The sequence below is a fragment of the Hemiscyllium ocellatum genome, chromosome 32, assembly GCF_020745735.1.
Source record: "Hemiscyllium ocellatum isolate sHemOce1 chromosome 32, sHemOce1.pat.X.cur, whole genome shotgun sequence".
NCBI lineage: Eukaryota > Metazoa > Chordata > Chondrichthyes > Orectolobiformes > Hemiscylliidae > Hemiscyllium > Hemiscyllium ocellatum.
This window is the reverse complement of record NC_083432.1, coordinates 18,000,454-18,016,421: the sequence shown is the minus strand read 5'-3', so window position 1 is coordinate 18,016,421 and position 15,968 is coordinate 18,000,454. Positions and strand designations below refer to the sequence as shown.

Sequence of the window (15,968 nt, the reverse complement as noted above, 5' to 3'; positions counted from 1 at the left end):
GTTGTACAGGAGTTGAACATTGCATCATAAACAGCTGAAAGTGCAGCATTTGAACAGCAAAGTGTTCACATAACAAATCAACACATTGGGTTATAGAATGAAGGTGGTTTGTGTACTACTCTATTCTAGCACTGGGGATGAAAGTGTGACCGAAGTAAACAATGCGGGAATTCTGCTCTAATTTGTTTCTGAAACTACCTCTGAATTGTAATAGAGTATAAAATGTGGCAGTGCTTTGCTCCATGATGTTACTGTGATACAGTCAAACTCTTGAGTTGGATGGTGGCTTTGTACAATGACGTTGGTAAGTTAGCAGCCCATTTTCCACTTCTGCTCACTCATCATTGTGTGCGAATGATAGCAATAAGCCAAGTTGCTCTCCCTTCATTCCTGCTCTCCACTCCCCCCACCCCCCCCCCCGGTATAAATAGGTCAAACATGTATGCATCAACTTGAGGTATTTTAATACAAAGTCATGATCTATTAGCCAAACTTCTGAAAATAAATTGTGGAATGTGATTTCTGAAACACTGGCAGGACTCCCAGAATTTTGTAATAAAAACAGAATCTATAACTTCTTCAGTTGTTGGAATAAAGCAGTGGCTCAGATTATTAGGCGGGTGCAGTGTAATGAAAACCAGAAACATCATCTGAAAGGAATCTTCCTCTTTATCAAAATTAATTTTTACTTTGGTTTTAGCAAGTGCCTGTCAGTACGCTTGAAATGTTTAATTGATTTGCTGCATGTGCCTGGCTGTCTTGCTCACATTCAGATGTCTGCACTCCTTGTCAGTGCACTGTACAAGGTACCAGCCTCTCCCTTCCCCAGCCCTCCACCCCTGTGTTAGTTCAAACCAGCCTCTCCCTCAGAATCTTCCAACCCTTCTTGTTACTGACATTGATTGTCCACATTTGGATGGAGTGTCTGTCGGTGAGAGCTCAATCAACAATTGCACAACATCATTGGTGGCGGGGAGATTAATCCAGTCTCTGCTGTGACACCCCTCTGTGCCAGGACTACAAATTACATAAATCAGTCTTATCTTGTAGTAGCTAGAGAACACAACGAAACCCACCTTTGTATATCTCTGATTCCTCAAATCACATGATCTTATTAAAGGTTAGAGCAAATTTAAAGGGCCAAATGAGCTGTTCCTATATCTTTATGGATGGACATGTCAGAAGTCACGTGACACCAGGTTATAGATCATCTGGTTTATTTGAAATCTGAAGCTTTTAGAGCACTGCTTTTTCATCAGGTGGAGACTAAAAGCATTTGGTTTCCACCTGAAGGAGCAGCACTCTGAAAGCTTGTGATTTCAAATAAACATGTTGAACTATAACCTGGTATCGTGTGACTTCTGACTTCAACAATCCCAGTCCAACACTGGCACCTCCGCTTTATAGATAGATAACTGGTTCTGTACTACACATTCATCTGCCCTGTTTTGTATCTTTTTCCCCAGAATAATAATTGCTCTTTGTCTTTACTTCAAGATTTAAAAGCTATTTACAAATACCATCACCCATGTACAACTTGCATTTATATAGCAGTTTTAACATAACAAAATATCCCAAATCACTTCACAACAGCATGAGATGCAAAAACATGACCCCAGATGACAAGGCAAATTGACTGGCAGCTCGATTAAAAAGGTCTATTTAAATGATTAACTTACAAGAAGTGAGAAATGTACATGCAAAGTCATGTATGGAACAAACTCCAGAGCTTAGGATCGAAGGAGAAGACTGCCCATTCTCCAACAATGAAAATCGGCAATGTTGATAAGGCCAGAACTGGAAGAAACACAGACATCTCAGAGAGCTGTAAGGCTGAAAGATGTAACATAGCGAGGGAAGGATGAGGCCACTGGATTTGAAAACAACAATTAGAATAAAAAACAGAAATTGCTGTAAAAAACTCAGCAGCTATAGGAACATCTGTGTAAATAGAAATGGAGTTAATGCTTCGAGTCCAGAGAACCTTCTTCAGAATTGGTGATGAGGATTTTTAAATTGATGGCATTCCCAGACTGGGTGACAACGCAACTTAGACTAGGAATTGAAGCAGCTGACCAACCTTATGGTTTCAATGCCTGAGCCCAGCTGTAAAATTGAGTAGGTATGAGTACCAAAAGCAGTTCACAATGTTGCTGAAAGGAATTGCAAAGCCTTTCTCTTGCTCAAACTTACTATTAGTAAAGTATGACAAAGGAATTGATAAAGAGAGTGAAGATAATGTACATCAGCAAGATGTATGAAATTACATTCACAGACCATAAGTATGTGAAAAGGAAGTGATTAGCGAAAGGTGGTGTCGGTTCCTTAGAGGCAGGAGAAATCACGCGGAATAAGAAATGGCAGATGCTAACAAGTACTTTATGACTTAATTCATAATGAAAGACTGAGAACATACCGGAGATTGTGGTGAACCAAGAGTTTAATGAGAGTGAAGATCTTAGTGTAATTAATAAGAGTGAAGGAAACTTCCTGGAGCTATTAGTGGGACTAAAAGCTGACAAATGCCCTAAATTTGATGATCGACATCCTAAGGTTTAAAAGGATTGCTTTCAGCAGGGGTGGAGGCTTTGATTTTGATTTGCCAGAATTTCCTAGATTCTAGAATGGACTCTGTGGATTGGAAGGTAGCAAATATAACCCCATTGCTAATGAAAGGAGGTGCAAACAGAGAACTATAAACTAGTTAGCCTGACATCTGTAATAGGGGAGATGCTGGAATCCATTATTTAATAAGGCACTTGGGAAATTACAGTATGATTTACAAAGTCAATTCACTGTAACACAAATCATGTTTGACAAAAGTATTTGAGTATTAATGTATAATGAGCAGGGTAGATAAAGACGAATCATGGATGTTGTGCCTTTGGATTTCAGAAGGAATTTGATAAGGTGACATAGAAGAATTAATTGCATGAAAGTAGGGCTCATTAGATTTGGTGTAATATATTAACATGGACTTAGGATTAGTTAACTGACAGAAAACAAAGGGTAGCCATTTTTCAGATAGCAATATATTGAAGCAGCACCGTGACTCAGTGGTTAGCACTACTGCCTCACAGTGCCAGGGTTCCAGGTCCAATTCCAGCCTCAGGCGACTGTCTGTGTGGAGCTTGCACGTTCTCCCCGTGTCTGTGTGCGTTTTCTGCGAGTGCTCCGGTTTCCTCCCACAGTCCAAAGAGGTGCAGGCTAGATGGATTGGCCATGGGAAATGCAGTGTTTCAGGGATGCGCTGGTTCTGGGATAGATGATCTTTGGAGGTTTGATGCCTGCTTCCACACTGTAAAGATTCTATGACTTTATGAATTGCAATGTATCGAGGATAGAAGGAGGCTATAAAAGGGCACAGACCTGTTTTCTCTTTCTTTATCAGTGACTGGTTAAAAATGTACTTTTATGGTTTATCTATTAATTGGTTTTTAGAAAAAGACTATAGCAGAGACATATCAGAAAGTATTTTAACTCAAATTTATACCAAGTAATAAAGTGATTAACTAAGCAGAGTTAGCTGGGCAGGTGATGTGCTGTAGCTGTATGATGTGGGAGCTGGCTGATCCTATTGTGAATGGCAGTGACTACATCTGCAGCAAGCGTTGGTTGCTGGAAGAACTCTGGATCAGAGTTGATGATCTGGAATCTGAGCTTCAAACACTGAGGCACATCCGGGAGGGGGAGAGTTACATGGACGCTTTGTTTCAGGAGGCAGTCACACCTGGGAGATTAAGTAATTCACATTCAGTTAGTGATCAGGGACATCAGAGTGTGACTGTAAGTGAGGCAGGTAGGGGGAACCTGAGCTCAGGAGTGCAAGAGCCTCAGCCCTTGACCTTGTCCAACAGGTATGAGATTCCAGCTCCCTGTATAGATGAGGATAAGGGCTCTGGACAGGATGAGCCAGCTGACCACGGCACCATGGTGCAGAAGGCCATTCAAGAGAGGGGAGCAAAAAGACAAGTAGTTGTTATAGGGGATTCTATAATTAGGGGGACAGATAGTATCCTTTGCAAGCTGGGTCTGCAGTCTCGCATGGAGTGTTGCCTGCCTGGTCCCATGGTGCGGGACATCTCCGACCGGCTTGAAAGGATATTGGAGCGGGAGGGGGAGGTTCCAGTTGTTGTGGTCCACGTTGGGACTAACAACATCAGCAAAGCTAGGGTGGAGGACCAGTTTGGGGATTATCAAGCACTAGAAAGGAAATTGAAGTACAGGTCCTCAAGGGTCATAATCTCCGGATTACTGCCCGAGCCACGTGCCAATTGGCATAGGGATAAGAAAATTATGGAAATAAACACGCGGCTAAGGGATTGGTGTGTGAAAGAGGAATTCCACTTCATGGGGCATTGGCATCAGTTTTGGAACCGGGGGGATCTGTACCATTGGGACGGTCTCCACCTGAACCGATCAGGTACCAATGTTCTAGCGGAGAGGATAAATAGGATGGTCAATAGGACTTTAAACTTCTGAGTTGGGGGGAAGGGAAAGTGAAAAGCGACAGGGAGTATGGAGTTAAATGGAAAGATAAGCAGCAGGATAGCATGTGGGCAGGCAGATTTAAACTTGAGACAGACTGGGAATGCAGCAAAAGGGAAGAATAACTTCCAATATCTCTAATGATAAGAAAGTTAGCATTAAGGCATTTTACCTGAATGCTCGTAGCATTCATAACAAAGCAGATGAACTAACAGCACAGATCATCGTGAATGATTATGATATGGTAGGCATCACAGAGACGTGGTTACAGGGGAGTCAGCACTGGCAGTTAAACATCCAAGGATTTTCAACTTATAGAAAAGACAGGGAGGTGTGCAGAGGGGGTGGAGTTGCCTTGTTAGTTAAGAATAAAATTAAATCTATGGCATTGAATGACATAGCGTTGGATGATGTGGAATCTGTGTGGGTGGAAGTGAGGAACCACAAAGGCAAAAAAACCATAATGGGAGTTATGTACAGACCTCCTAACAGTGGTCAGGACGAGGGGCGCAACATGTACCAGGAAATAGAGAAGGCATGTCAGTAAGGCAAGGTCACGGTGATCATGGGAGACTTCATTATGCAGGTGGACTGGGGAAATAATGTTGCCAGTGGATCCAAAGAAAGGGAATTCATGGAATGCTTACAAGATGGCTTTTTGGAACAGCTTGTCATGTACATAGTGCTATGTAATGAACCAGACTTTATAAAAAAATCTTAAAGTAAGGGAACACTTAGGAAGCAGCGATCATAATATGGTAGAGTTCAGTCTGCTGTTTGAAAGAGAGAATGCAAAATCAGATGTAATGGTGTTACAGTTAAATAAAGGTAATTATGGAGGCATGAGAGAGGACCTGACAAAAATAGACTGGAAGCAGAGCCTAGTGGGAAAGACAGTAGAGCAAAAATGGCAAGAGTTTGTGGGTATAATTGAGGACACTGTACAGAGGTTCATCCTCAAGAAGAGAAAGATTATCCGGGGAGGGATTAGACAGCCATGGCTGACAAAGGAAGTCAGGAAACGTATTAAAGAAAAAGAGAGATCCTATAAAGTGGCCAAGAGCACTGGGAAATCAGAAGATTGGGAAGGCTACAAGAATAAACAGAGGATAACAAAGAGAGAAATAAGGAAGGAGAGGATCAAATATGAAGGTAGACTAGCCAGTAATATTTGAAATGATAGTAAAAGTTTCTTTCAATACATAAGAAACAAATGACAGGCAAAAGTAGACACTGGACCACCTCAAACTGATGCTGGAAGCCTAGTGATAGGAGATAAGGAAATAGCAGGAGAACTTAATAAGTACTTTGCGTCAGTCTTCACAGTCGAAGACATGAGTAATATCCCAACAATTAAAGGGAGTCGGGGGCTGAGTTGAGTATGGTTGCCATTACAAAAGAGAAAGTGCTAGAAAAGCTAAAAGGTCTTAAAATTGATAAATCTTCTGGCTCCGATGGGCTACATCCTAGAGTTCTGAGGGAGGTGGCTGAGGGAATAGAGGAGGTGTTGGTTGAGATCTTTCAAAAGTCACTGGAGTGAGGGAAAGTCCCGGATGATTGGAACCCTCTTGTTCAAGAAAGGATCAAGACAAAAGATGGAAAATTATAGGCCAATTAGCCTAACCTCAGTTGTTGGTAAAATTCTAGAATCCATCATTAAGGAAGAGGTTTCTAAGTTCTTGGAAGAGCAGGGTCGGATTAGAACAAGTCAACATGGATTTAGTAAGGGGAGGTCGTGCCTGACAAACCTGTTGGAATTCTATGAAGAGGTGACAAGTAGGTTAGACCTGGGAAACCCTGTGGATGTGGTCTATCTAGACTTCCAAAAGGCCTTTGATAAGATGCCACACGGGAGGCTGCTGAGCAAGGTGAAGGCCCATGGTGTTCGAAGTGAGCTAATGGTATGGATTGAGGATTGGCTGTCTGACAGAAGGCAGAGAGTTGGGATAAAAGGTTCTTTTTTGGAATGGCAGCCGGTGACAAGCGGTGTCCCGCAGGGTTCAGTGTTGGGGCTGCAGCTGTTCCCGTTATATATTAATGATCAGGATGAAGGGACTGGGGGCATTCTAGTGAAATTTGCCGATGATACGAAGTTATGTGGGCAGACAGGTAAAACTGAAGAAGTGGGGAGGCTGCATAAGGATCTAGACAGTTTGGGAGAGTGGTCCAGGAAATGGCTGATGGAATTCAATGTGAGCAAATGCGAGGTCTTGCACTTTGGAAAAAAGAATACAAGCATGGACTACTTTCTAAACGGTGAGAAATTCATAAAGCCAAAGTACAAAGGGATCTGGGAGTGCTAGTCGAGGATTCTCTAAAGGTAAACATGCAGGTTGAGTCCGTGATTAAGAAAGCGAATGCAATGTTGTCATTTATCTCAAGAGGGTTGGAATATAAAAGCACCATTGTGCTACTGAGACTTTATAAAGCTCTGGTTAGGCCCCATTTGGAGTACTGTGTCCAGTTTTGGTCCCCACACCTCAGGAAGGACATACTGGCATTGGAGCGTGTCCAGCGGAGATTCACACGGATGATCCCTGGAATGGTAGGTCTAACATACGAGGAATGGCTGAGGATCCTGGGATTGTATTCATTGGAGTTTAGAAGATTAAGGGGAGATCTAATAGAAACTTACAAGATAATACATGGCTTGGAAAGGGTGGACGCTAAGAAATTTTTTCCGTTAGGCGAGGAGACTAGGACCTGTGGACACAGCCTTAGAATTAGAGGGAGTAAATTCAGAACAGAAATGCGGAGACATTTCTTCAGCCAGAGAGTGGTGGGCCTGTGGAATTCATTGCCGCAGAGTGCAGTGGAGGACGGGACACTAAATGTCTTCAAGGCAAAGATTGATAAATTCTTGATGTCACAAGGAATTAAGGGGTAAGTGGAGTTGAAATGCCCATCAGCCATGATTGAATGGTGGAGTGGACCCGATGGGCCGAATGGCCTTACTTCCACTCCTATGTCTAATGGTCATAAATAGTTGGCAAATAAGAGGGTGGCAGGTGGGAAATATTGTGGAGGATAAAGAAAAAATGCATTTAAGAATGGATCTGTGAAATGTTAGTGGCTAATAAATCGTTATATTTCAAGGGATTTGGTGGAGGGAGGGTTCCTTGCTCTCACATCACAACAAATTGATATTGAAGTACAACAAGCAATGAAGAAAGTAAATAAAAGATCACAGACCTGGAATGTTAATTCTGTTTCTCTCTCAATAGATGCTTTTTATTTATTCATTTTGTGGCATGTGGATGTCGCTGGCTGGGCCAGCATTTACTGCCCATCCCTAGTTGCCCCTTGTGGAAGTGGTGGTGGTGGTGAGCTACAGTCCACATGCTGACAACCCCCTCTCCTCTACCCACCCGCCCCCCATGCCCCCCTGTCTGATGAACTGAATGCTTCCAGCATTTCCTGTAATTATTTTAGGCAAATAGCATTCTGGCCTTTATTGCAAACAGTTTGGAGTTTCATGTTAAGGAAACCTTGCTGCCATTATGTAAACTTTGACCACACCACTTGGAGTGTTATGTGAAGTTAGATTTGTTGTGGGGAAAATCACCAACCTCACGGCCAGAGTCGGGGTTTAACGACAGAGTTTATTGCACAAGGAAGTACCAGAGCTCCGGGGAGAGAGAGAGAGAGAGACACCAACAGTGCAGTGGTCAGCTGCTAGTCTTCTCTCCACCTGGAGCACATGTCAAGATACCTTCATACATTTTGTGATACAATAGGTCAATGATGAGGTTATTGATTTGTAACATGGTTTGTTTATTGTAAACTTTGCAGAATCGTTGATAGTTTTGGTGCAGTCCTTGTCAGTTTCAGCACAGCCTTTGTTAATTTCAGTACTGTCATTGTCAATTTCGATGTCTGCGTGGAAGTCCATTGCTGTAGTTATGGGCGCTAATCACTCTTCTTGAGAAGGACGATTACTGCAGCCCTGGCCATCAGCACTTTGTATTGAGTCCGTATCAAACAGTTACTATTTCTGTCAAAGGCTGGACTCTTCGGCACTTCGGCAGGCAGTATACTTTACCATGTGTATTCTCTTCCCCCACCTGCCTCAAACTAATCAGCTAGGTTGTGAGTGCATTATGTGGCATCCTGGTGCCCCCAGGCAGTGAGTGTATTTGCTATGCTGTCTCTCTCCATATTGTGGTTCAGTGGCCGTCTTGTGTGTCTGTGTGCCTCATGTCACCCTGCCCCGTGCCATCTCCCACTTCAGATTATTTCAGTCTCAGGAAGGGGGAATCAAAGGTTCACCAGCTTGAATCCTGGAAATGAGAGAGCTGTCCTATGTGGCGAAATGGAATAGGATCAGTTTTTGGTGTCTGGAGTTCACAAGAATAAGAGACAATCTCACTGAAATATGTAAGAATCTAGGAGGACTTGACAGGGTAAATACTGAGAAATGCAGCCCCTGGGCTGGAAAGTATAATATGTAGGGTAATTGTGTCAGGATAAACATTCAGCAAATTATGACTGAGATGAGGAGAAATATTTTCACTCAGAGAGTGTGGGTCTTTTATCCCAGAGCTTTGGAAGCATAGTCAAAGAATAAAGTCCAGGCTGAAGTTCATAAATCTTCATAGGAGAATGAAGGGATAGGAACGTTGGGTGGGAAAGTGGAATTGATGTCAAAGTTGAGCCAAGATCTGACTGGAAGTCAAGCAGACTTGAGCCATTGAATTGTCTTTTCCATTCCAACTTGTTATGTTCTTCTGTAGAAGTGATTCTATGAGGATGAGATCCTGACTGGCAGGTTATTCCTGTCAGGAAAGATTGAACAACCTGGGGTTCTTGTTTCCAAAGGAATGAATGCTGACCAGAATCTGACAGAGGTACTGTGAACAAGGAAGCAGTTTAATAGGGTAGAAATAAAGAAAATGTTTTTACTTGTAGGGGTGGTCCATATATGTGAGTTCAGTAAGTAATTTGGCAGAAACTGCTGGAAATAGAAATTTAGTACAAGTTGAGGTGAGTGGTATCAAAGTATTAAAGGGAAGTTGGTTACAGTTGGGAGTATGCAATCAAAGGATATAGGGATATGGTGCAATGCAGAAAGATCAGTGACTAGTGAACTCAACAAGCAATGATTAGCCTAAGGTTACGCTGTAAATTCAACACTGTTTTCAATGCACAGAAGCATGTGACCTTAAAAGTTTGTAGTTTTTAAAAAATTAATCTTTGAATTTCCTGTCCCCCATCCACTCCTTTTTGTCTGACTATATCACCCTGCTTTCCTTGCAAAAACTGCAAACTTTTTATAGGTTTTTTAAATCCCACTAGAGTCACAAGACCATCAGTTCAGCAACAGAGACCGAGAGGAGAGAAAAAAAAAGACATGGGAAAAATTTGCATTTTCTCCAAATGCGGTCATCTTTTTCTAAACATGCAGTGCTCTTCTGTAAATCAAAGTCATGAGACAGCAGATCTGTCGGATGACTCCTGAGTGTGTTTCAGGGGCTGAGCAGAGGGGTGGGAGGAAACTGTTTGCTGCCGAAGGCTTACAGCACAGTCAGCTCTGTGAAAGTGACCACTTTTCAACAACCTGTCTTTCAGGGGCCTGGCTCAGAAGTGGAACAGGGGTGATTAAGAACGACGGGAGCCAGTTCACCTGGTCTTACGTCGCTCCACAGTTGGGATACTGGGCTGCAGCCATGTTTCCATTAACCCAAGGTAAGCTGAATGAGTTTTGTCTAAGTCCTGCTTTTTTATGAAAAGAGATGTTGCAGTTGCTCTTTTAGTTGAGCAGTTCAAGAACCAGCTATTGATTACTGAGTATCTTCTGCTGTCAAACCCAGTCATTATACACTGTTCTGTTTGCATTTCAAACACAGGCTTTCTGTGATTTTATTTAGCAAGAGCTCGAGTCCTGGATAGCGTCCCCAGAATCTGAAAGGGAACAGGGCTAGGCTTATAGGAAAATGTGGAGCAGAGAAATTGAGGGAGATATTCAGAAGGTTGCTCACACTTTTTGCAAAATATAAATTCAAAAATCCACATGGCAGAAGTTTGGCATTTAATATAAGAACCTAAGAGCTAAGAGCAGGAATAGGTAATTCAGCCCCATGAGCCTGATCTGTTGCTACCATCATGGCTGATCTCATCTCGGCCTCAGCTCCACATTCCTGCCTGCTCCCCCTGAACCTTCAACCTGTTTTTGAATTAAAAATCTGCCTAACTCTCCCTTAGATTCACTCAGCGTCCTGGCATCCACCACACTCTGGAAAGGAAGACTTGCATTTCTGTAGCATCATTTTTGCAAGATTAAAATAAATGAATTTGCTGAATTTTAGTCACTGTTGGAATTTTGTAATTGCAGCAGCCCAGTTTGTGCACAGCAACCTGTCATCAACAGCGGTGTGATAGCACCTGGGTTTTAGTGATAGTCATTGGGGATAAATTGGTTAGGAGATCAGAGAGAACATCCCAGATCTTGTGTGAAATAATAGCATAGTATCTTTTCTCTCTCATTTTCTCTTTCTCTCTCATTTTCTCTTTCTCTCTCTTTTTTTCTCTCCCTTTCTGTTTATCTCTCTCTTTCTCTGTCTCTCTCTTTCTCGCTCTCGCTGTCTTTCTCTGTCTCTCTCTCTCTCTCTCTCTCTCTCTTCCTCTCTTTATTTCTCTCTCTTTTTCTCTCAATATCCACTATTGTTGAAAGTAAACCTCCAAAGAGTTTCCCTTACCTATAACTTGTGGTTGTGATCACTTGAGATTAGTATCAACTTGAGCTCCAGACTACTGGGGGATAGAAACAATCCCTGACAGTTCTCTTTTTCCTCTAGGTTCCCATGAAGATACAGCCTGAGAAAGTCTAGCAAGCTTTGACTAGCAGTGTCACCTATGTCAATCATGCAAAGGAATCAATGTCACTCTCCTTTCAAAAAAATACCACGTTAATGAAATATAAATATGATAAAAATGTAAAACGTCCACTTATTTGGGACTCCAGATAAGCAGGAATCATATTCATCTCCGTTAAGTCACATATAGGGGCACATTATTATGAATTTCAAAACTATTACTGTATTGAGAGTGTGCCACACTTCTGGGGTGTGCTGTCTTTTGGATAATATTCAGTTACGATGCATAAACAGGCTCTATCTGTTTCCTATTGGAGCTAAAGGAACCAAGATATTAAATTGAAGACGGGCAGATCATCCTGGACATTAGAGTCATAGAGATGTACAGCATGGAAGCAGACCCTTCGGTCCAACCCTAGTCCCACCTGCTAGCACCTGGCCCATATCCCTCCAAAACCTTCCTATTCATATACACATCCAAATGCCTCTTAAATGTTGCAATTGTACCAGCCTCCACCACATCCTCTGGCAGCTCATTCCATACACATACTACCCTCTGCGTGAAAACGTTGTCCCTTAGGTCTCTTTTATATCTTTCCCCTCTCACCCTAAACCTATGCCCTCTAGTTCTGGACTCTCTGACCCCAGGAAAAAGACTTTGTCTATTTATCCTATCCATATGCCTCATAATTTTGTAAACCTTTAAGGCCACCCCTCAGCCTCCGACGCTCCAGGGAAAACAGTCCCAACTTGTTCAACATCTCCCTATAGCTCAGATCCTCCAACTCTGGCAACATCCTTGTAGATCTTTTCTGAACCCTTTCAAGTTTCACAACATCTTTCGATAGGAAGGAGACCAGAATTGCACGCAATATTCCAACAGTTGCCTAACCAATGTCCTGTACAGCCTTAACATGACCTCCCAACTCCTGTACTCAATTCTCTGACCAATAAGGGAAAGCATACCAAACGCCGCCTTCACTATCCTATCTACCTGCGACTCCACTTTTAAGGAGCAATGAACCTGCACTCCAAGGTCTCTTTATTCAGCAACACTCCCTAGGACCTTACCATTAAGTGTATAAGTCCTGCTAAGATTTGCTATCCCAAAATGCAGCACCACGCATTTATCTGAATTAAACTCCATCTGCCACTTCTCAGCCTATTGGCCCATCTGGTCCAGATCCTGTTGTAATCTGAGGTAACCCTCTTCGCTGTCCACTGCAACTCCTAAAGTGCAACAAAAACAAACATGAAAAAGGTTATTTTGTAATTAATTCATTGTGTGTGGGAGCTTGCTGTGAGCAAATAGACTCCAGGGTTTCCTAAACTGGCAACCGTGACAATGTTTCTAAGGTATTTTATTCGGTGGAAAGCTTTTTGGAATGTCAAGTGATCCTGAAGGGCGTTAGATATATGCCAATCTATCTGTTACGTTGTATTGGCAAACAAACAATATTGTCAGGCATGATGCCAGTGCCTGAAACAATCAGTATTTTGTTCCCCTCTCCTAATTAATTTAATATTTTAAATTGAAACTCAAGGTATTAGTCAGACTGCTAAATGCGATAAATATGGCAGCCAAATGAGAATCTCTTTGCCTGACAATTGTACGTTCTCTGAGAGGAATGCCCCATTTCTATTCCTTTAACCAAACTAATTATAGAAGCTTCATAGGAACACAGTGAGTGAACCCAGATGGTGTGTGGGTGCGACAGTGAAGTCTCGGGAAGTGGTTTAGGATTTATGACCTGGACTGCTAGATGCTAAACGTTTGCACATTTAATCTGTATTGTATTTTTGATTTTGTTTTGTAGTTTTAAATTCATAATTATGTGAGGAATTGAGATGGAGGTTAAGCAATGAAGGTATAATCCAGCCAAGTTGCAGTTGACAAATAGTGTTAGTGATATTCATGATCCAGTGCTCAACTTAGTTTGAAAGAGATTTGACCAGAAGGCATGGGGGTAGAAGTAGGCCATTCAGCCCATCGAGTCTGCTCACCATTCCATGAGATCATGGCTGATTTAATAATCCTCAACTCCATTTTTCTGCCATTTGCTTTGATTTCCTTACTGATTAAAACTTTGTCTATCTCAGTCTTGACTGTACTTAATGATCCAACGTGGTAAAGAATCCCCTCTGAGAGAAAAAGTCCTCTTCAGAGGTTTTAAATGTGTGACCTGTTATTCTGAGATTATATCCTCTGGTCCTAGACTCTCCCACAAGGGGAAATTGCCTTTCTACATCTACCCTGTCAAGCCCCCGAAGAATCTTGTGTCTTTTTAATAAGGTGACCTTTCATTCTTCTAAACCCCAGGCCCAACTTACTCAACCTCCCCTCATAAGACAGTCCTTGCAAACCTGGTATCAGCCTATTGAACTTTCTCTGGACTGCCACCAATGCCATTCCATCTTTCCTTAGATAAGGACCCCAAAAGTATTCACAGCATTCCAGCTGTGGTCTGACTAACCTGTTTTGTAGTTTCAGTAAAATCTCCCTACTTTTATACTCCATTCCCTTTGAAATAATGACCAACATTTTATTATCCTTGCAGATTACCTGCTGAATTTGGATGCTAGCCTTTTGTGGTTCATGCACGAGGATTCCCAAATCCCTCTGTTCTGTAGCTTTCTGCATTAGAATAATATTCACCTTCACTATTCTTCCTGCAGAAGAACATACCCTCACACTTTCCCACATTATATTCCATCTGTCAATTTTCTGTCTATTTCCTTAACCTGTCTGTATCTCTGTGCAGACTCTGTGTCATCATGACCGTCCCACCTATTTTTGTATCATCCACAAACTTGGCTACAGTACATTCATTTTTCTCATCCAAGTCATTGATATGTATTGTAAATGTAACCCCCAGCACTGATCCCACTAGTTACAGGTTGTGATTATCCTGTTAAAACTTAGCACAGTTGTTTCTTAATCAAATTCCTTTCTCTCGAATTGAAAGCTAAATTATGGCCACTGTTTCCTATTGGATCTTTTGCTCTGAGATCATTTATTAAACCTGCCTTATTACACATCACCAGATCCAAATGATCCCTGGTTCGGGGAGACTGTCCCAATTATTTATTTGAATTCTTCCTTATGGATTTTTCTGCCAATGTACATTAAGATTAAAGTCACCCATGATTAATGTAGTGTCTTTGTTACATGCTGTCATTATCTCATGATTTATTTTCTGTCCCACTGTACAGTTGCTGTTAGGGGATCTTTGGACAGCTCCTCTCAAACTTCTTTCTTACCTCCACCCATATAGATTCTACATCATCGCTTTCAAGATCATTTATTGTATTGTATTTATTCCATCATGTACCACCAATGCTACCATGCCACCCTTTCTTTTCTGCCTGTCCTTAAGAAAAGTCACATATTCCTGGATATTTATTTCCCAGCATTGATCACCTTGTAACAACGTCTCTGTAATGGCTATAAGATCACATCCATTAACCCATTTGCTGTGTTCTGAATATTATGCGTACTCAAGTGAAGAGCCATTAAATTTGCCATTTACTCCTCCATTGACCCTACTGACTGCTTTTCAATGTTTGCACACTTCATGTCCCACTCAGGATATCATTACGCAAGGAGCTGCCCTGTACTACTGCCATATCATCTACCTATGTACATCTACAGTTCTTTTCCTTTAGTTGAGCCTTCTATTCATTTCTCACAATTAATTTCAATACACACTTCAGAGAGAAAAACAATAACAGGACTTTGAACACCTGTATTACATCTCGCTGTAACTTGCTATGCTCTAAGGAGAACAATCCACTTTACAAACATACAAATCAGGAACTGGAGTACGCCACTCCAGCCTATTCCACCATTCAAAAAGATCATGACTGAACTGATCACTTCACATCCCTGCCCACCCTTAAACCCTCAACCCTCGCTGATCAATAATCAATCTACCTCTGCCTCGAAAATATTCAAGGACTCTGCTTCCACTACTTTGGCAGGAATAAAATGCCAAAGACTGCCTGAGAATACAATTCCAAATATCTGTATGGGTGATCCCTAATATTTAAACAGTAAAAGATTTGTATGCAGTACTGGGACAAATAAAACCTTAGAAAATTCACAATCTGTTGGTCACATCTGGAGTTTGCCCATTGACAGAATCCTGTTCTGCTTAGATACTTGAAAATCTCAGGAAACCAATGCAAGTAAAAACAAGCTGGAGAAACTCAGCAAGCTAGGCAGTAGTTGTGGAGAAAGAGATAAATCTCAGATCTCCATGTAAATTATGTTTTTCATAATTCTGTCATGTTGAGCAAACTGCAGGCATACAACTGGGATGGCTGCAATAGATTAATGAATCAGTGGATGAACTTAACATGGTCCAACTGGCCTGGGTGTATTGGCATTACAAAGGGGGAAATCAGCCAAGATTCAATATAAATAAGGTCCTGGAAAATACAATTCTTGCAAATAATAACAATTCTGTTCTGAATAAATACCTGGACAAGATTATCTGCACAGACTCTCGAGTGGGATTACAATATCACATTCTCAGCAGCTTTTACAGTTACTGTTTAAATGTTTCTGACACGTTATTAGTCACTCTCACAGGCTGAGAGACCTTGGGTTTTGCCCCAGTTTCCTGTTGAAATCCCTCATCCACAGTTGGCTTATGCGAACCACAC

The 15,968-nt window shown here is 41.8% G+C and overlaps 1 protein-coding gene across 1 annotated transcript in view; it reads left to right on the top strand.

The window, feature by feature from the left end:
• fam171a2a (family with sequence similarity 171 member A2a) overlaps positions 1-15,968 on the top strand; it is a 317,548-nt gene that overhangs the window by 290,599 nt on the left and 10,981 nt on the right. The window contains exon 6 of the mRNA XM_060848694.1: positions 10,057-10,173. Within this exon, the coding sequence (XP_060704677.1) occupies positions 10,057-10,173 (117 nt within the window). The remainder of the gene's footprint in view (positions 1-10,056; positions 10,174-15,968) is intronic.